Here is a 24,006-nt window from a genome sequence, read left to right as displayed (position 1 = left end):
GGTGTGGAGATGAGTGAGAAGATGGCCCCCACCCTTCTCCATAACATTGCAGGGCGTAAACTACGTCAAAACTTCACTTCCGCTCATAGATCTTAACTACTTAAGGACCGCTCCTGTACATATACGTCGATACTTTGAAGAGGGATATCTCGGTAACGGCAGCAGCTGCTGCCACAACCAAGATATCCATCTTTACAGGAGTCGGTCCTGTTTATGATAATGGTGTTCTCTGCGGTGGGTTCGCCGCGAGATCACCGTTATCAGCGGTGGGAAAGGTGCTACCCTCCCGCCGCTCTCCCACACCATCCACCGCTTACCGGAGCCATCGGTAGCGGAGGAGGCGATCGGGTCCTTTCCTGTGCTGCGTATGTTTTTTTTAAAAACAATGTAAAAATAAAAGGTAAAAAATTTTTTATTTTTTTAAACACACCCCGTCCCACCTAGCTCGCGTGCAGAAGCGAACGCATACGTGAGTAGGGCCCGCATATTGAAAACTGTTCAAACCACACATGTGAGGTATCGCTGCGATTGGTAGAGCGAGAGCAATAATTCTAGCCCTGGATATTTTTAAGGGGAAAAGTTTGTCGCCATTCCACGAGCGGGTGCAATTTTGAAGCGTGACATATTGGGTATCATTTTACTCGGCAAAACATTATCTTTCACAGTATAAAAAAAAATGTGGCTAACTTTACTGTTGTCTTATTTTTTTAAATAAAAAAAAAACAATATTTTTTCCAAAAAAGTGCCCTTGTAAGACCGCTGCCAAATACAGTGTGATAGAAAGTATTGCAACGGCCACCATTTTAACTTGTAAACAACACATATAAAAAAGAGGCTTAAGTGGTTAAAGAGTGAATGGTAGAGAGTAGCGAGGGCTGAGCTGCCTTTTTCTTTTATCTTACAATAATGAATAATGACGGTTTGTGTTCTCTTTCTAATATATAGGTGAATTTCCCCCCATTCTTGTTTGAAATATTTCCACTGTCCCCTATTGATGTTGACAAAAGTAGTGCAAAGATTGGCAATGGAGTCATCCTCTTTACCCTACATAAGCAGGAGCCGTCTATTTGGGAAACCCTGTCTGCTGCTAATAGTAAGTACGCTCCATACTGTGAGGGTAATTTATTTGTTTTTGTTTTTTTGCAGCAACACTGTGCAAAACCGCAGACGAGTTGCATCTTGAATAATACATTTCTTCCTCTGCTTCTTAAGGGTAGCAAAGCACCAGTATGCAGCCTTTCCATGACCACTGTGCTTGTAATTCAGCCTCTAAACCATCTTGGGGATCGTTCACATGTATGGCTATTATTGCTGTCCCTTTAAAAAGTGATCCATGGTAGCGTTTGCCAGGCAGTGAGGATGTGATATGCCTTCGCATCCCCGCCTGATTTAGCCCACAAAATGCAGATCCAACTTGCTGCAGGTTGCAGGGCAGTTTGGCCACATTCAGCTGAATGCAACGTGCAATATCATTTTTGCTGTGGCTGCAAAGCAAATCATCGCGGATGCAGCATGTGTACAGCCATAGGCGGCATGGTCCCCGGCTTCCCCCGGGACCCCCCTCCCGACCACTCAGGGAAGGCGTTCCCGGCATTTCTGTGTTTAGATTGGGGAGGTAAAACTGCAACTCAATCATTTGCTTTTACTACCCCTGGCCGCCTGTGTAAATGAGCCTTTGCTTTCATACCATTATAAGCCATTATGCATATGTGTATATATGTGTTTTTAATACTATGTGCTATATGAGGTTGAAACTTCAGCTCTGCAGTAAATTATTTGAGATAGTTTATATGGGGGTTTAAGGAATGGAACTTACTGCTCCATTTTAAGAAGGATGCCAAGTGGACATAAATCTACTGTATCTATTACTTGAAAATTTACTTTGACTACTCTGAGTATGTGTACAAGCCTTTGAGGGCTCAAGCTGGCTATACACTGCTTGACTTTGAGCTGATTCCTGTTGAATCGGCTGAAATTCTAGCTGGGGTTGGCAACTGTCCACTGATCCCTTCGCCCCCCTGCTCAACAAAAGTTGTTTTTTAAATGTTTTACCAAAGTTGCAGTTCCAAAATTGGTTGGCTGAACAGCCCTTGCATCCAATCAGATATAAGCACAGTTCAGTTATTTAGCAGCTGCTGGAGCAGTGACTGCTGAATACAATATCCAGCAGCTGACATTCCTTTTTCCACATTGCTTGGTGCGTATGGGGTAATCAATGGATTTCCCTCATTTTGCCCACTGGACTGAACAAGAGAAAGTTGAAGCGTTTATGAAGCGTTTATGACCAGTTTCAATGTGCAGGTGTGGCCTGTGCTGAAGAGGATTTTTGTAACAATTCATAGCAATATTTGTGGAGTTTGGTGTGGATTCTTTTTAATTTTTAAAGCGATTCTTCACCCTGTAAACAAAAATGTAAAAGTCAGCAACTACAAATACTGTAGCTGCTGACATTTAAAAACACACACTAACACTCCTTTCACACTGAGCCGCCCCCGGGCGTCAGCGGTAAAGCAGTGCTATTTTTAGTGCTGCTTTACCGTAGTTTTAGTGGCGCTATTTGGCCGCTAGAGGGCGGTTTTAACCCTCCACTAGTGGTCGAAAAGGGGTTAAACCCACACACAAAACGCTGCTGGAGCGGTGTTTTGCCGGTGGTATCGCAGAGCTGCCCCATTGATTTCAATGGGGAGCAGCAGTGCGTTCACTGCTCCTTTACCGATCCAAACAAGCTGCTGGCAGGACTTTTTCTGACTCCCTGCCAGCACACCGCTCCAGTGTAAAAGCCCTCGGGCTTTCACACTGGAGGGAATGGAGCTGATTTTTTCAGGCGCTATTTTTAGCGCTTTAGCGCCTTAAAGACACTCCGGTGTGAAAGGGGTCTTCCCCGTCCCAAGATCCAGCAAAGTCCTCACCTGACTTGCCTCCTTGCCGGTCTGCAGACGCTGGCATCCTAAAGCCTGGTACACACTACTAGTTTTTTTCATTCAACCCAGCGCTGTTCGCAGCTACTGTACTAATGATCCAACGTAAGTACAGCAATCTCCCCCTGCTGAGCTGTTCTGACAGGCGGGCGGCCCCCCACCACAACACTTCAATCAGCGCTCTCAGCCATTAGCTTAGAGTGCTGATGGGAGCCAGTTGGCTGCTGGTTTTCCAGTATGCTCATCCCACAGAAGGCGGGCAAACGATGGGCTTCTGTCGGACCAGCTCACATACACACAGGCTGAATGTCGGCTCGTTTTTTATTGAACTGGTCCATGTCTCTCAACATTCGGCCCATGTATACTAGGCATAACTGTGGGCAGCTGACTGTGACTCCCTGCGGCTTCACAATCGGCTGCACATGCGTGAGCCACGCTGCGCCCCACAATTGGTCCCACAGTCTTCTGTGACATGTCCCAAGAGGCTGTGGGGGGGAAGGAGGGGGCCGAAACTCTGCTCAGATTGCCGCAGCGATGATCTGACTACAAATTGGAGTGGTTACCTGTCAGAATAAGGTTGTGCCCCCCCCTTTCCAATAAAATATCCCAATTATTGGAGAGACGGAGGGGGGAATGAGGTGGAAAAGCGGAACTTCCCCTTTTGGGTGAAGTTCTGCCTTAAGCTGACCATACACAGTTTTTTGGCTGTGTTCAGCAACAGATTCCTCCATCCACACAAACAAAGTGGATGGAGGAAGCCCCCTCCTCTTCCCCCACACTCATGGCCGTAGATAACCAATCCCCTGTATGGCTCTGTCTGCAGCAGCTGAAAGTTGTCTTCTTCTTCTTCTTCTCGCACCTCCTGTTGGCTTTCAGCTGCTGCAGGGAAAGCCATACAATGGACTGGTTCCGTAATTGTCCCTGTCCTCCGCCACATGATCACCCTCCCCATGCACCGTATGTTTCTCCCTGGCCAGGTTCCCCTGTATGCCCCCTCTACCCCCACAGTGCTGCTGGCTTCCCTCCTCTCCTTCCCACCAGCAGCTGCAAGCACACAAAAGGATCCTTCAAGATTGAGAGTGGGGGAAGGGTGCAGTAAATATGTCATATTTACCAGCCCCTTTCTTTCCTGAATGGTACCGATCACCCATTGTGTTCAATCACTCACTGTGTTCATTCATAACTGAAACATTGCTTGTATGGGTCCCCATGTCAGGTTGGCTGTATGGGGCCCCATGTCAGATTGTCTGCGTAGCACTTCCCCCGTAGCGGTTGCTGAGTATAGTATTTCCTGGGCCTCCCTTTGATTATCCTGCAGGCGAACACTTGGGTATTTTCACACTATCACCCGCACACTCTTCCGCTCGTTATCCAATGATCAGCCTAGGGTATTTGTTTTTTTTTTTGGTATTTATTTGTAAAACTTGGATAGGAGAAGGGATTAGTGGGATGCTCCAACTTGAACTATGCACAGATGAGAACAACCCTCACTTGACCCTATTAAATTAACCTGCATAGCAAATTCACTGCTGGACCACACTATAGCTGTGTGGGAAGATATCTGTCTAGAAAGGGGGGGTTTGGGTTCCTGGAGAACTGGGCCGACTTCTTGGTCAGTTACCAGTTCTAGAGAAGGGACGGACTGCATCTAAATGAGGAGGGTGCAGATCTGCTGGGAGCAGGGCCGTTTTTAAGGCAGGGCAAAAGGGGTAGCTGCCCTGGGCCCTGTCATTGTTGTGGGGCCCAAAGCAGCTGCCTCATACTTGCCAACTATCCTGGTTTAAATTCCCTCGTCCCTTGAGGTTTTAGTCCTGTGCTGTGTCCCGATATCTCAGTGTGAAGTGCTGCTACTAATGCTGCCCAGCTCTGCCCTATTGCTGTGTACAGATGACTCACCTGCAGACCTTGTGTTTACATGTAAATTACCGGCAATCATATGTAAATAGCAGCGGCCAGCAGCATTGTTATGTATATCATGCCTCCCTGAGGTCATATCCACAGTAATCTCTAGCAACCAATTAACAAGCAGAAATCATGTGCTGTAACCTCTAACCACTAATCAGTGAGCCGTAATGTGTGCTGTAACCTCTAGCAACCAGTCAGTGAGTGGTAATGATGCACTGTAACCTCTGGCAACCATCGCAATAGCTGCCTGATCTGATGCAGTAAACTAATTTTGTGTCAAGCTGCTATTTATTGTATGTCTCAAAGCAGGTAGGGGCCAAAGCAAAGTTTTGCCCGGGGTCCAATCAATATTAAAGACGGCCCTGGCTGGGAGTGAAGATGGCCGAAAAGTTAGAGGGGCTTTTAAACTAGGCAACGGGGGGAGGGTCCAGTGGTAGAGATAGTCAGCGTGGAACATTTTCCAGAGGGTAGTATTGGGGACATTAGTGGTAGGTTGACTAAAGCACATAAACCCGAGGTAAGTATAGTAACAAGTCCTATTTGCAACATCGGAACACCCAATAAGAAGACAGTATGCGACCGGTCTAAATTACGTGGCATGTTCACCAATGCCAGGAGCCTGGTGGACAAGATGGGAGAACTAGATATACTGTTGTACGAGGAGGATTTCGATTTTGTGGGAATTTCAGAGACTTGATTCAACAGCTCTCATGATTGGCTGGCAACAATTCAAGGGTATTCCCTTTACTGCAGGGATAGAGAGGGTAAAAAAGGAGGAGGGGTATGCCTGTATATCAAAAATAATGTACAAGTGAATGTGAGAGATGACATCACTAGGGGAGCTAGAAAGGAGTTGGAATCCTTATGGGTAGAGCTCCAAAGGGATGAAACTAAGGGAAAAGTAATGCTGTGTATACACGGTCAGACTTTCCGGCAGAAGAAGTCAGACGGAATCTGTATGCTGTTCCGACGGACCAAAAATGACGCAAGGGCAGCTACTGGCTACTGGCTATTGAACTTCATTTTTCTAGTCCCGTCGTATGTGTTGTACTTCACCGCGTTCTAAACGATCAGACTTTGGTGTGATCGTATGTAGGCAAGCCTGTTTCAGCGGAACTCCGTTAGAAAAACCATCAGAGTTTATTCTGAAGGAAAAACCGGTCGTGTGTATGCGGCATAATGTTAGGAGTATGCTATAGGCCCCCTAACCTGAGGGAAGAGGGGGAGAGGGACGTCTTATCACAATTTATATTAGCAGCAAGGATGGAAAGTGTCATCATAATGGGGGATTTTTAATTATCCAGACATAGATTGGTCTAAGGCTCGTCAGTTACTAAATGTCTTGCAGGATAATTTCATGAGTCAGATGGTAGACGCACAATTTCAGATGGTCAGATGGTAGACGCACCAACTAGAAACAAAGCGTTACTAGACCTACTGATTACCAGCAATACAGACCTGATCGCAGATGTGGTAATACGGGGCAATTTAGGAAACAGCCATCACAAGGCAATTGGCTTCAGTATAAATCACACAAATAGGAAACATAAGGGAAATACAAAGACACTGAATTTTAAAAGAGCCTATCCTAAACTACGAACCTTGCTAGAAGATATAAATTGGGATAAAATCGTAGGAACTAGTGATGCACCGAAATTTCGCCGCCGCCGAAACATATCGGCCGAAAATGCCCTTTTCGGCAATTTGCCGAAAGAGAAAAACGGCCGATAAAGGAGCCGAAAATGGGGCGTGGTCTGGGTGGGGGCGGGGCTCCGCCCCCCCGCCCCTGGTGACGCCCATCATGGGGGGTGTATAGCGCAGGAGAGCCGCCTCCGCGCCGTCACACGCAGCCCCTCCCCCTTGTCCGGGCACTTAGATAGACAGATCATCCGCAGGATTGGACGGATGATCTGTCTATCAAAGTGCCCGGACAAGGGGAAGGGGCTGCGTGTGACGGCGTGCGGTTGGGAACACACAGCTATTGAAATGAAAGCTGTGATGTTCCCGGCGCTGTGATCAAACAGGCGGAGGAGGCGCCTCTCTTCCCTACACAGGCTGCAACAAAAGGGGACACACAGGCTGCAAAAGGGGGCACACAGGCTGCAAAAGGGGGCACACAGGCTGCAAAAGGGGGCACACAGGCTGCAAAAGGGGACACACAGGCTGCAAAAGGGGACACACAGGCTGCAAAAGGGGGCACACAGGCTGCAAAAGGGGGCACACAGGCTGCAAAAGGGGGCACACAGGCTGCAAAAGGGGGCACACAGGCTGCAAAAGTGGACACACAGGCTGCAAAAGTGGACACACAGGCTGCAAAAGTGGACACACAGGCTGCAAAAGTGGACACACTGGCTGCAATGGGCTACAATGGGGCACACTGGCCTGCAATGGGGCACACTGGCCTGCAATGGGGCACACTGGCCTGCAATGGGGGATGCCTCCTGTACCACGTCCTCTGTCTCTGACCATCTCCTGTACCATGTCCCCAGTCTCTGACCATCTTCTGTACCAGGTCCCCAGTCTCTGACCATCTCCTGTACCACGTCCTCTGTCTCTGACCATCTCCTGTACCACGTCCTCTGTCTCTGACCATCTCCTGTACCACGTCCCCAGTCTCTGACCATCTCCTGTACCACGTCCCCAGTCTCTGACCATCTCCTGTACCGTGTCCCCAGTCTCTGACCATCTCCTGTACCGTGTCCCCAGTCTCTGACCATCTCCTGTACCGTGTCCCCAGTCTCTGACCACCTCCTGTACCGTGTCCCCAGTCTCTGACCACCTCCTGTACCGTGTCCCCAGTCTCTGACCACCTCCTGTACCGTGTCCCCAGTCTCTGACCACCTCCTGTACCGTGTCCCCAGTCTCTGACCACCTCCTGTACCGTGTCCCCAGTCTCTGACCACCTCCTGTACCGTGTCCCCAGTCTCTGACCACCTCCTGTACCGTGTCCCCAGTCTCTGACCACCTCCTGTACCGTGTCCCCAGTCTCTGACCACCTCCTGTACCGTGTCCCCAGTCTCTGACCACCTCCTGTACCGTGTCCCCAGTCTCTGACCACCTCCTGTACCGTGTCCCCAGTCTCTGACCACCTCCTGTACCGTGTCCCCAGTCTCTGACCACCTCCTGTACCGTGTCCCCAGTCTCTGACCACCTCCTGTACCGTGTCCCCAGTCTCTGACCACCTCCTGTACCGTGTCCCCAGTCTCTGACCACCTCCTGTACCGTGTCCCCAGTCTCTGACCACCTCCTGTACCGTGTCCCCAGTCTCTGACCACCTCCTGTACCGTGTCCCCAGTCTCTGACCACCTCCTGTACCGTGTCCCCAGTCTCTGACCACCTCCTGTACCATGTCCCCAGTCTCTGACCACCTCCTGTACCATGTCCCCAGTCTCTGACCACCTCCTGTACCATGTCCCCAGTCTCTGACCACCTCCTGTACCATGTCCCCAGTCTCTGACCACCTCCTGTACCATGTCCCCAGTCTCTGACCACCTCCTGTACCATGTCCCCAGTCTCTGACCACCTCCTGTACCATGTCCCCAGTCTCTGACCACCTCCTGTACTATGTCCCCAGTCTCTGACCACCTCCTGTACCATGTCCCCAGTCTCTGACCACCTCCTGTACCATGTCCCCAGTCTCTGACCACCTCCTGTACCATGTCCCCAGTCTCTGACCACCTCCTGTACCATGTCCCCAGTCTCTGACCACCTCCTGTACCATGTCCCCAGTCTCTGACCACCTCCTGTACCATGTCCCCAGTCTTTGACCACCTCCTGTACCATGTCCCCAGTCTCTGACCACCTCCTGTACCATGTCCCCAGTCTCTGACCATCTCCTGTACCATGTCCCTAGTCTCTGACCACCTCCTGTATAAAAATATTTTTTAAAAACAGTCATTTTCGGTATCGGTGCTGTTTCGGTATCGGTTTCGGTTTTCGGCCTAGTGTATTTTTCATTTTCGGTATCGGTTTCGGCACCAAAAAACCCATTCGGTGCATCCCTAGTAGGAACAAAGAACATGGAGGAGAGATGGGTATGCTTCCTGCTGTCTGAGTGAAAAAAACTGAATTGATTGTCCCATCAACACTTCTGAAGTGATTGGGGCTGAATGCCTCCCTGCTGCACTATTGTATTCTGACAGCGGGGAGACTCCCCCCACTGTCAGAATACACAGATCAATGCTGAGGCCTATTGCCTGCAGTGCTAATTGAGATGCTTTTCCCCGTTAGAGCAGCTTAACAGAAGACGATCGGTAGATCAGCTTCTGTTTAGCTGCAGTGCCCATACATGGATACAAATTTGGACGGTCCCTGCTGAACTGGCCAGCTTTATGGCCTGTAAACATGGCCTGAAAATCGGACGAAAAATACCACTCCTACCGCTCAAAGCAATTGCACGATAAGCTGATTATTAGTACAGAGCTTTCGAGAGCCAATCACGACAGTTCATCCGATATTAACAGCTCGGAAAAGCATGAAAATTTTTCTCATATGATACCAGATCGTACGATTTTCGTATAATCGGCACAGTTGTCATCCAAAAATACGATACAAATACACTGCAACACATTACATCACTTCCAATTTATTTTTATTCTGTTGTACGAGAATTTTCGTAACTTTAGTAACCTCTCCATTTTCGATATGTGTCGTCCGATTTCCAGATCGTATGTACGGGCTATTAGGAGGTTGCAGACTAGTTCTGCAAGGCTGGGGAAGGGAAGGTCACTACGTTTTATTAAATTACAGCTGTTCTTGAACTAAACAATATGCAGATCTTTTATGCTCACTTATGTAAGCCCCCTAGTTTTATTTTGCTTTTTCTTATTTTTTAGTGGAAAAGGAAGCAATGCAGAAAGTCAGAGAGAAAGCTGTTGCTAGAGTGCAGGAGAAAGCTAAAGAAGATGCAGAGGCCAAAGCGATGAGGAAGAGAGAAAACGAGAAGTACTCTCTGGAGGTCATGATGAAGGTCAGTAACATACATGATGATGTCTGATTTAATAAAAAGGAGCCTATGTCATGCCATTACTAAACATTTCAAAGCGAGACAGAAGCGTGTACCTGTAGAGGGGCTTAACATTGCTCTCAGATGTGGGGGAGGAACTAACGTGACCGATGACTTGCCTTACTGACACACAGCAATTTAGAGGCTTTTTTTTCCTTACTTGAAGTACAGGTGCAAAATCACATGTTTTTGGCCACATAGGCGTTTAAATGGTAGTACCTAAATAATGTGCATTATCAAGTCTAGGGCCCCAAAGAAGCTTTTTTCCAGCTTCACGCTACAAGCGATGCAACACGTGTGAATAAGAATAATAAGATGGTTCTTCTTGAGCATTGTCCCATTTCATGAAAGGTGTGTCTGAACAGCCGGCTTCTGTTGGACCAACTGTGGTACACACAGGCTGAATGACGGACAGTTTCTAATGAACCGACCAACGTTGCCTGAGATTCGGCCAGTATGTACTAGGCTTTGTGATTTTTAAAGGATATTTTTTTTTTTTTAAAGGTAACAAACATGTCACACTTACCTGCTCTGTGTAATAGTTTTGCACAGAGCATCCCTGATCCTCCTCTTCTAGGGCCCCTAGCTCGTGCTCCTGTCTCCTCTCCACTGCCGGAGGCCCCCATAGCAAGTCTCATGCGTGCTTGCTCCTGAGCCCCGCTCTGTGTGTCCCCTGCACGACAGAGGTAAATCTAGTGATCGACTTCTGTCGAACATAATTGTTGCAACATTTTTACTCATTTAGCAGCTGCAGCTAATGGGCTGTAGCTGCTGATCAGTGTAAATTGACAGTAGAGAGTCCCTGCTGTCAGAATACAATGTCTCAGCAGTGAGGCTTCCCCTATCCTCCTTGATTGTGTGAATGGAGCTATCCATCTGTGACCAGCCTTATGCCGGGTACACACAGGGTGTTTTTATTCATTCAACCCAGCAGACTGAAAGAAAAAAAAAACGACAGATAGCTATACAAGCGATGTTAGTACAGCGATCTCCCCCTCTTAACTATTGTATTGTGACAGGGTGACTGCTGATCAGTTGCTGGTTTTCCAGCATGCCCTTTCAATACAAGCCAGTCCTTGGACTGGCTTCTGTCGGATAGGCTGCTGTACACACAGGCCAAATATTCGGGCCGTGTATACTAGCCTTTAGGCTGTACTCAGATGGCATTGGTAGATCTCACCTGTTGTGTTTTATGGCGATCAGCTACCTTTTTTTTAAATGCTTATCTGGTACACAGTGATAACTGGCACAGGAAGTGAGAGGAGCTCTCCCCAGCATGGATACAAACAGCAATAAAAATGTGACAATAGACTCAACAAGCAAGGTTCAGGAGTGAACCCCCATGAGTGGCCCACAGCAAGGGGTTTGGGCTCCTGGAGGACTAGGCCAACTTCTCAGTCGGTCAACAGTACTATAGAAGGGATGGACTGCACCTAAGGAGGGTGCAGATCTGCTTGGAGTAAAGATGGCCCGAAAGTTAGAGGGGTTTTTAAACTAGGTGACGGGGGAGGGTCCCGAGGTAGAGATAGTCAGCACGGAACAGTGCAGAGGGTAGTATTTGGGGCATTAGTGGTAGGTTGACAAAAGCACATAAACCCAAGGTAAGTATAGTAACAAGTCCTAGTTGCAATCTCGGAACACCCAATAAGAGGATAGTATGCGACCAGTCTAAACTATGTGGCATGTTTACCAATGCCAGGAGCCTGACGGACAAGATGGGTGAACTAGAGATACCTTTGTTCGGGTTTTGTGGGAATTTGAGACTTGGTTCAGCAGCTCTCATGATTGGCTGGCAACTATTCAGGGGCATAACCTTTATTGCATTGATAGAGAGGGTAAAAAAGGGGGAGGGGTATGCCTGTCTATCAAGAATAATATACAAGTGAATGTAAGCCCTTGTACACACGATCGGAGATTCCGACGGAATGTGTCCGATCGGAGCGTTTTGTCGGATATTCCGACTGTGTGTGGTCTGCATCGGATTGTTTTTCCGTCGGAATATCCGTCGGACCAAATTTTCCAACTTGCCGGAAATATTTTCCGACAAAATGCTCCGATCGGATATACTCCGATCATGTGTAGAGAATTCCGATCGGACAAAGTGCCACGCATGCTCAGATCAAATTCCTAGACCAAAGCTATTGGCTACTAGCCTGAACGTAGTCCCGTCGTAACAAAATAATGTCATCACGTTCTGAACGATCGGATTTTCCGACAACTTCGTCCGACCGTGTGTATGCAACAGTTTCGGACAAAATCCATCTGACAAAATCTGATGGATTTGGTTGTCGGAATCTCCGACCGTGTGTACAAGGGCTAAAAGATTACATCACTAGGGGAGATAGGGAGGAGGTGTAATCCTTATTGGAGCTCCAAAGGGATTTGAAGCTAAGGGGAAAATAATACTGGGAGTATGCTATAGGCCCCCTAACCTGAGGGGGTGTGTGGTTAATAAATTTAAAAGAGCGAACAAAAGTCTTGGGTGGCTTAACGCCAATGTAAAACTGCATATAAAAGCAAAAGAGAAGGCCTTCAAAAAATACAAGGTTGAGGGATCATCATCAGCATTTAAACGTTAAAAAGAATGCAACAAGAAATGTAAGGGTGCAATTGGGGCAAAACCATTGCACAGAGGAGGTAAGTATAACATGTTTGTTACCGTATTTCAAAGGAAAACATTTTTTACATTTACAATCTCTATAAAATGTATGCTTTGGATCAGGATGGACCATAGGAAGCCTATGGGTGACGTTACCCTCCATCTACAGAAACAAAATGGGCCATAGTATGCACATGGGTGATGTCACCCGTCTTTCCCCTGCCTTGCAGCCGGCCTAAATTTCCGTGCGTCCCGAAAGTATTCACAGCGCTTCACTTTTCCCACGTTTTGCTATGTTACTGCCTTATTCCAAAATGGATTTGATTAATTATTTTCCCCAAAATTCTACAAACAATACCCCATAATGACAACATGAAAGAAGTTTGTTTGAAATCATTGCATATTTATTAAAAATAAAAAACAAAATCACATGTACTTAAGTATTCACAGCCTTTGCTCAATAGTTTGTTGAAGTGCCTTTGGCACCAATGACAGCCTCAAGGCTTTTTGTGTATAATGCTACAAGCTTCACGTGCCTATTTTTGGGCAGTTTCTCCCATTCTATTTTGCAGGACCTCTCAAGCTCCATCAGGTTGGATGGGAGCGTTGGTGCACAGCCATTTTCAGATCTCTCCAGAGATGTTTAATCGGGTTCAAGTCTGGGCTCTGGTTGGTCCACTCACAGTTGTTCTGTAGCCACTTATTTTTAGCTTGACTGTGTGCTTAGGGTAGTTGTCCTGTTGGAAGATGAACCTTCACCCCAGTCTAAGATCCAGAGCGCTCTGGAGCAGGTTTTCATCAAGGATGTCTCTGTAAGTTGTTACATTCATCTTTCCCTCGTTCCTGACTAGTCTCCCAGTTCCTGCTGCTGAAAAACATCCCCACAGCATGATGCTGCTGCCACAATGCTTCACTGTAGGGATAGTATTGGCCATTTGATGAGCGGTGCCTGTTTCCTCCAGACATGACACTTGCCATTCAGGCTAAAGAGTTCAATCTTTGTTTCATCAGACCAGAGAATTTTGTTTCTCATGGTCTGAGAGTCCTTCAGGTGCCTTTTGGCAAACTTCAATTGGACTGTCATGTGCCTTTTATTGAGGAGTGGCTTCTGTCTGGCCACTCTACCATACAGGCCTGATTGGTGGAGTTCTGCAGAGATGGTCGTTCTTCTGGAAGGTTCTTCTCTCTCCACAGAGAAATGCTGGAGCTCTGTCAGAGTGACTATCGGGTTCTTGGTCACCTCCCTGACTAAGGCCTTTCTCCCCTGATTGTTCATTTTGGCCGGACGGCCCGCTCTAGAAAGAGTCCTAGTGGTTCCAAACTTCTTCCATTTACGGATGATGGGGGTCACTGCGCTAATTGGGACCTTCAATGCTGCAGAAAGTTTTCTGTACCCTTCCCCAGCTCTGTGCCTTGATAGAATACTGTCTCGGAGGTCTCCAGACAATTCCTTGGACTTCATGGCTTTCTTTGTGCTCTGACATGTACTGTTAACTGTGGGACCTTATATTGACCGGTGTGTGCCTTTTCCAAATCATGTCCAGTCAACTGAATTTACCACAGGTATACTCCAATCAAGTTGTAGAAACATCTCAAGGATGATCAGTGGAAACAGGATGCACCTGAGCTCATTTTTGAGTGTCGTGGCAAAGGCTGTGAATACTTTTAGACCCCTTTCACACCACCCTGCCGATAGTGTGGGCGGTAAAACGCCGCTATTTTTAGCGGCGTTTTACCGGTGGATTTGCGGCGCATTCCGGCCGCTAGCGGGGCGCTTTTACCCCTGCTAGCGGCCGAGAAAGGGTTAAAACCACCGGCAATACGCCGCAATAGCAGCGTTTTGCCGGCGGTATTACAGCGCTGCCCCATTGATTTCAATGGGGAGCAGCGGTAAACACACCGCTCCTTCACCGCTCCAAAGAAGCTGCTGGCAGGACTTTTCCTGACATCCTGCCAGCACACCGCTGTAGTGTGAAAGCCCTCGGGCTTTCACACTGCATACAATGGTACAGCTTCTTTAGGGCGGATTGCAGGCACTATTTCTAACGCTATAGCGCCTGCAAAACGCCCTGGTGTGAAAGGGGTGTTAGAATGTACACTGAATGTACTTTTTTTTTTTTTTTTTTATTAATTTTGCAAATATTTCAAGCAAACTTTCACATTGTCATTATGGGGTATTGTTTGTAGAATTTTGAGGAAAATAATGAATTTAATACATTTTGGAATAAGGCTGTAACATAACAAAATGTGGAAAAAGTGAAACGCGGTGAATACTTTCTGGATGTACTGTACATATAACCTGTGCAGGGTTTAAGTGGGAACTAAACAAATGACTCTTTTATCCCAAAGTTTACTCTCAGGTCATGGTTATTTTATATAAGTAATCAACAAAGCTGTATAATGTTTTACTAACTCAATGTGGATGACTATATAAGCCTTTTTTGAAATTTTCCCTACAAATAAAAGCATTGATCGCCACCATATTTTGTTGAAATTATTATTTACTGATGGATATGTATTCCATATACAGTATGGGGAGTCATATTCACATAAATTTTAAAATAAAAATAAATTTCTTTATCATACATCACGGGTCACAGAGCCATAGTAGTTACTATGTGGGTTATATAGGCCACCTTTAGGTGATGGACACTGGCACACTCTAAGACAGGAAGTTCACTCCCTGTATAACCCCTCCCATTACTGGGAGTACCTCAGTTTCTTTCGCCAGTGTCTAAGGTGTTGGCCACAAGTAAAGATGTGCTGTGCTGAGCTCCGCTGGAGAAATCTTTGCTAGGGCAAGCCATGCAACCGGATCCATTCATAGTGTCTTTTCCAGGCCAAATTGAGTGGTATCCGGGCCTCGTGTCTGAAGAAACAAGGTTCTGCCTATAACGCTACTCTTTTTAGAGAGCTGGACCCCAGGCTCCAGTGTTTGTTTTTTTTCAGCCATATTTTCCTGGCGGGGTGCTTTACAGGCCCAGGAGTGTGGATCCCCCGATAACAAGGGGCTCTGGTTCCTGAAGGTTTATTTAACGGAGGGGTAAAGATTGGGTTTGTTTGGTTTACCACAGAAACTTGCAGCCGGATAAGGTAAAGGAGATTCCAAAGGACATTTTTTTATTCTTGTGGGTTTTCTCCTTTTAAGTAAATGTTGCTATGCATAAACTCGCCACCAGGGGTTGTCAAGAGCACGTACCTGTTCCATGCTTGTCAGTCTTGCTCTGTGTCCCAAGCTCCAGGCAGGATGTGGGAAGGGGGTTTTTCTCTTTTCAGGAATGTCCCCCCACAGCTTCTTTCCAGACTAGAGGCCATGGTGGCTCTCCATCCACACGCCCTCCTCTCTCATCCACTCCAGAAAGACCTAGGGAGGCTGGTCAGAGTGAGCCGTCGGGGTTAGGGGCTGCAATTGCTTCCGGCATTTCAGCCCCTATATATATTTACAGGTTTTTTCCTCAGCCATGAGTGGATTGGAGGAAAGATTAGTGGCCTTAATTGCATCTTCACAAAGTGGTAGAAAACGCATTAGGTCCCCTTCCCCAGGACCCTCAAACAGAAGAACTCTGGGCAAGGGGAGACAAATCCCCCGCAGGGGACCAGGAAGAGACTAATGACAGCTCTTCTGAGGAATCAAGTGGGGAAGGACCATCTTCAGCTTCACAGGGTGAGAAATTGCTGGTGAATTCTCTTACTGAAATGGTCCGCTCCACATTTACATTACCCGTAACTGAATCAGTTGAAAAGCCCACTTCTTGTTGGGTTCACTGAAGCCTCCTCAAGCTGTTCATGCTTTTCCTGTTCATTCTTTGCTGGAAAAGCTTATTTATTATGAGTGGAATCACCCAGATAAACATTTTTTCCCTCCCACTTTATCTTATGGAGGAAACATTTACAAAGATGTGGGGTATACCAGCAATTTACGCTGCTATATCCTCTGTAAATAAAAGTTTGACTTGTCCTGCTGACAACGCTCAAATGCTTAGGGATCCGACCGATTAAAAAGTTGGAATTCCTGTTAAAAAGCATTTTTTCCATGGCAGGTTCAGTAGCTCAACCTGCAGTGGTGGCAATTGGCATATGTCAAGCCTTGAGAGACCACTTGAAACAGGTGCTCAAGGTTTTCCCTGAACAGCAGGCCCAGGAGCTAGCCGAGCTGCCAGCGGCTTTGTGTTTTGCAGTTGACGCAATCAGAGATTCTATCCTTAAGACCTCTCGCCTTACACTTGGGTTTGTGCATATGCATAAAATCTTATGGTTGAAAAATTGGTCAGCCGAAACGCTATGCAAAAAGCTCCTGGCTGGTTTTCCCTTTCGCTGTCTAAGGCTGTTTGCAGATGATTTGGACAATTATATCCAAAAGATTTCAAGTGGGAAAAGCATGGAGCGACTTCAAGCATGGAGCGACTTTTGTCACAAAAAGCAATCATGGTGGTTCCCATGGAAGAGCAGGGATTGGGGTTTTATTCAAACCTTTTCATGGTGCCAACATCAAATGGAGATGTCAGACTCATTCTGGATCTCAAAGATCTAAACCGGTTCCTAAAAATTCTATCTTTTTGCATGGAATCAATCCGATCAGTAGTCTCCATCCTACAAGGAAGAGAACTTCTGGCATCAATCAACATCAATGATGCATACCTGCCTGTACCTATTTCCCCCGCTCATCAGCAATATCTGCGTTTCATAGTGGAAAAACTTAATTTTCAGTTTGTAGCTCTACATTTTTGGTCTAGCTACTGCACCTCGGGTGTTTACAAAGGTCCTGGCCCCTCCTCTGGCCAGATTAAGGGCCCAGGGTATAACGATTATAGCTTACCTAGATGACCTGCTCTTAATAGCCTGGTTGGTAGCCCACTTAGACCAAAGCTTGGTCACCACAGTCAACTACCTGGAATACCTAGGTTGGGTCCTCAGCTTAATCACCGGTTAGAGCACCCCTGACCCTTTGGGACTTGAATTTAGTTCTGTCAGCATTACAGAAACAGCCTTTTGAGCCGAGACGACATATTCCCTTGGTCCTTTTGACAAGGAAGCTAGTTTTTCTGATAGCCATTTCCTCTGCAAGAAGGTTGGCAGCTCTTTCTTGTAAGAGCCATATTTAATCATTCACAGTAGTGAATCATTCACAGTAGTATTGCGTCCTCATCCTAGCTTTTTTACTGAAGGTGGTTTCAGGTTTTTATCTAAACCAGGATATATCTCCAGACTTAGGTAATATCCTGATGAAGCTATGAAGCGAAACTAGTTGAATAATTACCTCATTCGTCTCTACCAACTGTATTTTGGAATGTTTCATTTATTTATTTTTATATGTCTTTTTCAAACAAATTGTTTTTAAATATGATTTATTGCTTTGATATTGAATTCTTATGAGTTAATATATTCTATGTGCCCCGTAACAGTCCTTATGCTCATTTTCCCTTGTTGATGTCTCCATTGGGAGATAGGAGATATCCATACCCCTCCTTAAACCAGGATATTGTTCTGCCTTCATTTTTTTCCAGAACTCTGTTCTACGGAAGAAATGTCACTACATTCTCTGGATGTAGTGAGAGCGATCAAAATCTATTTGGAGGGGGCCTGCTCAGGTTCAGAAAAATTATGTTTTGTTTGTGTTGCCTGAAGGTCCTAGAAAAGGACAGGCAGCGTCTAAATCTACTATTGCTGAGTGGATTCGGCAAGTAATTATTCAAGCTCATGGTTTGAAGAGGAAAGTTACACCTTTTCAAATCAAAGTGCACTCCACCAGGGCTATTAGTGCTTCATGGGCAGTGCATCACCAGGCCTCCATGGCTCAAATCTGCAAGGCCGCAACTCGATCTTCAGTCCATACATTCACCAGATTCTATCAGGTGGATGTGAGAAGACATGAGTATATTGACTTTGGGTGCAGAGTGCTGCAGGCAGCAGTATAGGTCCTCAGGTCTGATTGCACCCTACTTTTGTTTGTGTCTCCATCCCCTCAGATAGCATTGCTCTGGGACATCCCACATAGTAATTACTATGGCTCTGTGAGAAAATAGGATTTTTATAACAGCTTACTTGTAAAATCCTTTTCTTGGAGTACATCACGGGACACAGAGGTCCCTCCCCTCTTTTGATACATGTATATTGTTTTGCTACAAAAACTGAAGTACTCCCAGTAATGGGAGGGGTTATATAGGGAGTGGACTTCCTGTCTTAGGGTGTGCCAGTGTCCATCACCTAAAGGTGGCCTATATAACCCACATAGTAACCCACATAGTAACTACTATGTCTCTGTGTCCCGTGATGTACTCCAAGAAAAGGATTTTACAAGTAACCTGTTAAAAAAATCCTATTTTCTTTATCGTACATCACAGGACACAGAGACATAGTAGTTACTATGTGGGATTTCCCAGAGCAATGCTATCTGAGGGGATGGAGACACAAACAAAACAGGTAAGTTGTTGTTAAAATTACTTTAAAGGGGTTGTAAAGGTAAATGTTTTTTCACCTTAATGCATTCTATGCATTAAGGTGAAAAAACATCTGACACTGCCGGCGCCCCCAGTCCCCCCGTTTTACTTACCTGACCCCTCGAAAATCCCGCGCTCGCCCCCGCCGTCCTCTTTGCCGCTCAGCCTGGCCGCTGATTGGCTGGAGTGGATGGATTGAAAGCAGCGCAGCCATTGGCTCGCGCTGCTGTCAATCACATCCAATGACGCAGCGCGCCGGGGGGTGGGGCCTTGTGATACAGCGAGCGGCTATAGCCGCCGGCTGTATCACGGGAGCGCGCCCGCAGTGCTTCTCACCAATGCGAGGGAGCTCGCATTAACGTGAGAAGCACCTGCGGGAGGAAGCTGAGACAGCCGCCGAGGGACCCCAGAAGAGCAGGTTCGGGGCCACTCTGTGCAAAACGAGCTGCACAGTGGAGGTAAGTATGACATGTTTGTTATTTTAAAAAAATAAAAAATTTTACTTTACAACCCCTTTAATAATAGGATTTTTTACTTTTTTTTTTTTTTTTTTTTTTTTTAGATTGATGAAAAAGAAAGAAAACAAATAGAAACTATTAAAGAAGAGGAGAGGCGGAGAGCGAGTGAAGAGCTGGAAAGATTTAAGGAACGACAGAGAATAGAAGAGCAGAGAAGAATCCAGGAGGAGCAGCAGAGGAGAGAGGAAGAGAAGAGAAAAAATGCTATAAACAAGTCCAAAAATGCTCATAATCAAAAACCCCATCCACAAGGTGAGCTAGTTATTATTATAGGTGACTGTCATAAAATGTTGTGTTACAGTGAGTGACACTGAACTATTTCTTTATTCTCCAAAAATAATCCCTACATATCCAAAACTTAAAATGCTTGTATAGACAGAAGTTTTTTTTATCTTAATGCATTCTATGAATTCTATTCCACCCTCAGCCACCTAATACTTATCCCATCTCGATCCAGCGATGTTGCATGAGAGACTCAGCTGTTTGGGGCTCTCCCTCCTTATTGGAAGCGCCATTGGCTCCCGCTGCTGTTAACTAGTGATGGCCGAACGGTTCGCCCGGCGGTCGTTTCGCGGCGAATTTCCGACATTCGCGGTCCGCACGTTCGAACGCCTTTTTCCGTCGTTCGCCGCGGCGGACTTACGTGTTTAATGTATACAAGAACTTTAACCTTTGGTGACACGTTTATCATGTGATACAGGACAGCCAATTGAGACATGACAGCACATGGACACTTGTACATTCCCCCTAACCTATAAATACACCCGATCCGGTGGCCATTTTACATTCTTTCTTCTGTTAAGATAGGGACAGGTTCCTGTGTGGAGTAGGGAGAGATAAACCACTAGCTATTTGGTACACAAAAGTTCTTTTCAGGACTGGTATAGGTGTTAGGTGTTGATAGGTTTGCTGTGCTGCTGATTCTTGCAGCAGCCTGAGTGTCTTTTGTTAGTTTAGAGAAAGGGAAAGGACGGTGTATGCTACAGGGACAGCCAGATTAGTCTTTCATCATCATCATCATCATCATCATCATTAGCTGTTACTATCAAGGTCCACAAAAGAGCTGTTCCAGTAACCACTAATCGTTCTCTTTTTTTGCCAATTTGTATAGGGACAGGAAGGAAGCAGTGTTGTCAGGCAGTGAGGGTAATTTTAAAGACTTGCTGTTATTATTAGTTCCACAAAGGTTCTTTTCAGGACTGGTATCAGTGGTACAGTAATAGGCTTGTACATGTATAATATTCTTTCTTCCAAATATAGAAAGGATATTATACTTGACTGCTGCCCTTCTGCTGCAGTCTGCTAAACATTCACAACTCACTTGTTCCACAAAAGTTCTTATAAGGACTGGTAACTTGGTATAGGGTGCTACGGTACATAGGCTTGAGTGCGGTACAGTCTGCTGTTCTGTAAGGACCGCTATCGGTCCACAATAGATAGGGTTGACGTGCACCACTGCTGACCGCTGCCCTATACTGCAGCAGTCCTTCAGCGGTATAGGGACTGACGTACAGTCTGCTAATCACTAACACACAACCTGCTTGTTCCACAAAAGTTCTTATAAGGACTGGTAACTTGGTATAGGGTGCTACGGTACATAGGCTTGAGTGCGGTACAGTCTGCTGTTCTGTAAGGACCGCTATCGGTCCACAATAGATAGGGTTGACGTGCACCACTGCTGACCGCTGCCCTATACTGCAGCAGTCCTTCAGCGGTATAGGGACTGACGTACAGTCTGCTAAACACTAATACACAACCTGCTTGGTCCACAAAAGTTCTTATAAGGACTGGTAACTTGGTATAGGGTGCTACGGTACATAGGCTTGAGTGCGGTACAGTCTGCTGTTCTGTAAGGACCGCTATCGGTCCACAATAGATAGGGTTGACGTGCACCACTGCTGACCGCTGCCCTATACTGCAGCAGTCCTTCAGCGGTATAGGGACTGACGTACAGTCTGCTAATCACTAACACACAACCTGCTTGTTCCACAAAAGTTCTTATAAGGACTGGTAACTTGGTATAGGGTGCTACGGTACATAGGCTTGAGTGCGGTACAGTCTGCTGTTCTGTAAGGACCGCTATCGGTCCACAATAGATAGGGTTGACGTGCACCACTGCTGACCGCTGCCCTATACTGCAGCAGTCCTTCAGCGGTATAGGGACTGACGTACAGTCTGCTAAACACTAATACACAACCTGCTTGGTCCACAAAAGTTCTTATAAGGACTGGTAACTTGGTATAGGGTGCTACGGTACATAGGCTTGAGTGCGGTACAGTCTGCTGTTCTGTAAGGACCGCTATCGGTCCACAATAGATAGGGTTGACGTGCACCACTGCTGACCGCTCACCTATACTGCAGCAGTCCTTCAGCGGTATAGGGACTGACGTACAGTCTGCTAAACACTAATACACAACCTGCTTGTTCCACAAAAGTTCTTATAAGGACTGGTAACTTGGTATAGGGTGCTACGGTACATAGGCTTGAGTGCGGTACAGTCTGCTGTTCTGTAAGGACCGCTATCGGTCCACAATAGATAGGGTTGACGTGCACCACTGCTGACCGCTGCCCTATACTGCAGCAGTCCTTCAGCGGTATAGGGACTGACGTACAGTCTGCTAAACACTAATACACAACCTGCTTGGTCCACAAAAGTTCTTATAAGGACTGGTAACTTGGTATAGGGTGCTACGGTACATAGGCTTGAGTGCGGTACAGTCTGCTGTTCTGTAAGGACCGCTATCGGTCCACAATAGATAGGGTTGACGTGCACCACTGCTGACCGCTCACCTATACTGCAGCAGTCCTTCAGCGGTATAGGGACTGACGTACAGTCTGCTAATCACTAACACACAACCTGCTTGTTCCACAAAAGTTCTTATAAGGACTGGTAACTTGGTATAGGGTGCTACGGTACATAGGCTTGAGTGCGGTACAGTCTGCTGTTCTGTAAGGACCGCTATCGGTCCACAATAGATAGGGTTGACGTGCACCACTGCTGACCGCTGCCCTATACTGCAGCAGTCCTTCAGTGGTATAGGGACTGACGTACAGTCTGCTAAACACTAATACACAACCTGCTTGGTCCACAAAAGTTCTTATAAGGACTGGTAACTTGGTATAGGGTGCTACGGTACATAGGCTTGAGTGCGGTACAGTCTGCTGTTCTGTAAGGACCGCTATCGGTCCACAATAGATAGGGTTGACGTGCACCACTGCTGACCGCTCACCTATACTGCAGCAGTCCTTCAGCGGTATAGGGACTGACGTACAGTCTGCTAATCACTAACACACAACCTGCTTGTTCCACAAAAGTTCTTATAAGGACTGGTAACTTGGTATAGGGTGCTACGGTACATAGGCTTGAGTGCGGTACAGTCTGCTGTTCTGTAAGGACCGCTATCGGTCCACAATAGATAGGGTTGACGTGCACCACTGCTGACCGCTGCCCTATACTGCAGCAGTCCTTCAGCGGTATAGGGACTGACGTACAGTCTGCTAAACACTAATACACAACCTGCTTGGTCCACAAAAGTTCTTATAAGGACTGGTAACTTGGTATAGGGTGCTACGGTACATAGGCTTGAGTGCGGTACAGTCTGCTGTTCTGTAAGGACCGCTATCGGTCCACAATAGATAGGGTTGACGTGCACCACTGCTGACCGCTCACCTATACTGCAGCAGTCCTTCAGCGGTATAGGGACTGACGTACAGTCTGCTAAACACTAATACACAACCTGCTTGGTCCACAAAAGTTCTTATAAGGACTGGTAACTTGGTATAGGGTGCTACGGTACATAGGCTTGAGTGCGGTACAGTCTGCTGTTCTGTAAGGACCGCTATAGGTCCACAATAGATAGGGTTGACGTGCACCACTGCTGACCGCTGCCCTATACTGCAGCAGTCCTTCAGCGGTATAGGGACTGACGTACAGTCTGCTAAACACTAATACACAACCTGCTTGGTCCACAAAAGTTCTTATAAGGACTGGTAACTTGGTATAGGGTGCTACGGTACATAGGCTTGAGTGCGGTACAGTCTGCTGTTCTGTAAGGACCGCTATCGGTCCACAATAGATAGGGTTGACGTGCACCACTGCTGACCGCTCACCTATACTGCAGCAGTCCTTCAGCGGTATAGGGACTGACGTACAGTCTGCTAATCACTAACACACAACCTGCTTGTTCCACAAAAGTTCTTATAAGGACTGGTAACTTGGTATAGGGTGCTACGGTACATAGGCTTGAGTGCGGTACAGTCTGCTGTTCTGTAAGGACCGCTATCGGTCCACAATAGATAGGGTTGACGTGCACCACTGCTGACCGCTGCCCTATACTGCAGCAGTCCTTCAGCGGTATAGGGACTGACGTACAGTCTGCTAAACACTAATACACAACCTGCTTGGTCCACAAAAGTTCTTATAAGGACTGGTAACTTGGTATAGGGTGCTACGGTACATAGGCTTGAGTGCGGTACAGTCTGCTGTTCTGTAAGGACCGCTATCGGTCCACAATAGATAGGGTTGACGTGCACCACTGCTGACCGCTCACCTATACTGCAGCAGTCCTTCAGCGGTATAGGGACTGACGTACAGTCTGCTAAACACTAATACACAACCTGCTTG

General features: G+C 46.7%; 1 protein-coding gene across 2 annotated transcripts in view; it reads left to right on the top strand.

Moving 5' to 3' along the window:
• DNAAF4 (dynein axonemal assembly factor 4) overlaps positions 1 to 24,006 on the top strand; it is a 90,403-nt gene that overhangs the window by 4,957 nt on the left and 61,440 nt on the right. For both annotated transcript variants that reach the window (XM_077473988.1, XM_077473987.1), the window contains exons 2-4: positions 946 to 1,093; positions 9,659 to 9,792; positions 19,427 to 19,634. In XM_077473988.1, coding sequence (XP_077330114.1) covers positions 946 to 1,093; positions 9,659 to 9,792; positions 19,427 to 19,634 — 490 coding nt within the window. The remainder of the gene's footprint in view (positions 1 to 945; positions 1,094 to 9,658; positions 9,793 to 19,426; positions 19,635 to 24,006) is intronic.

This window comes from Lithobates pipiens, unplaced genomic scaffold (assembly GCF_037356315.1).
Source record: "Lithobates pipiens isolate NorthernLeopardFrog02 unplaced genomic scaffold, aLitPip1_a1.2 Scaffold_8, whole genome shotgun sequence".
Classification (NCBI taxonomy): Eukaryota; Metazoa; Chordata; class Amphibia; order Anura; family Ranidae; genus Lithobates; species Lithobates pipiens.
Note: the sequence above shows the minus strand (reverse complement) of the source record. Positions and strands in the feature narration are given on the sequence as shown.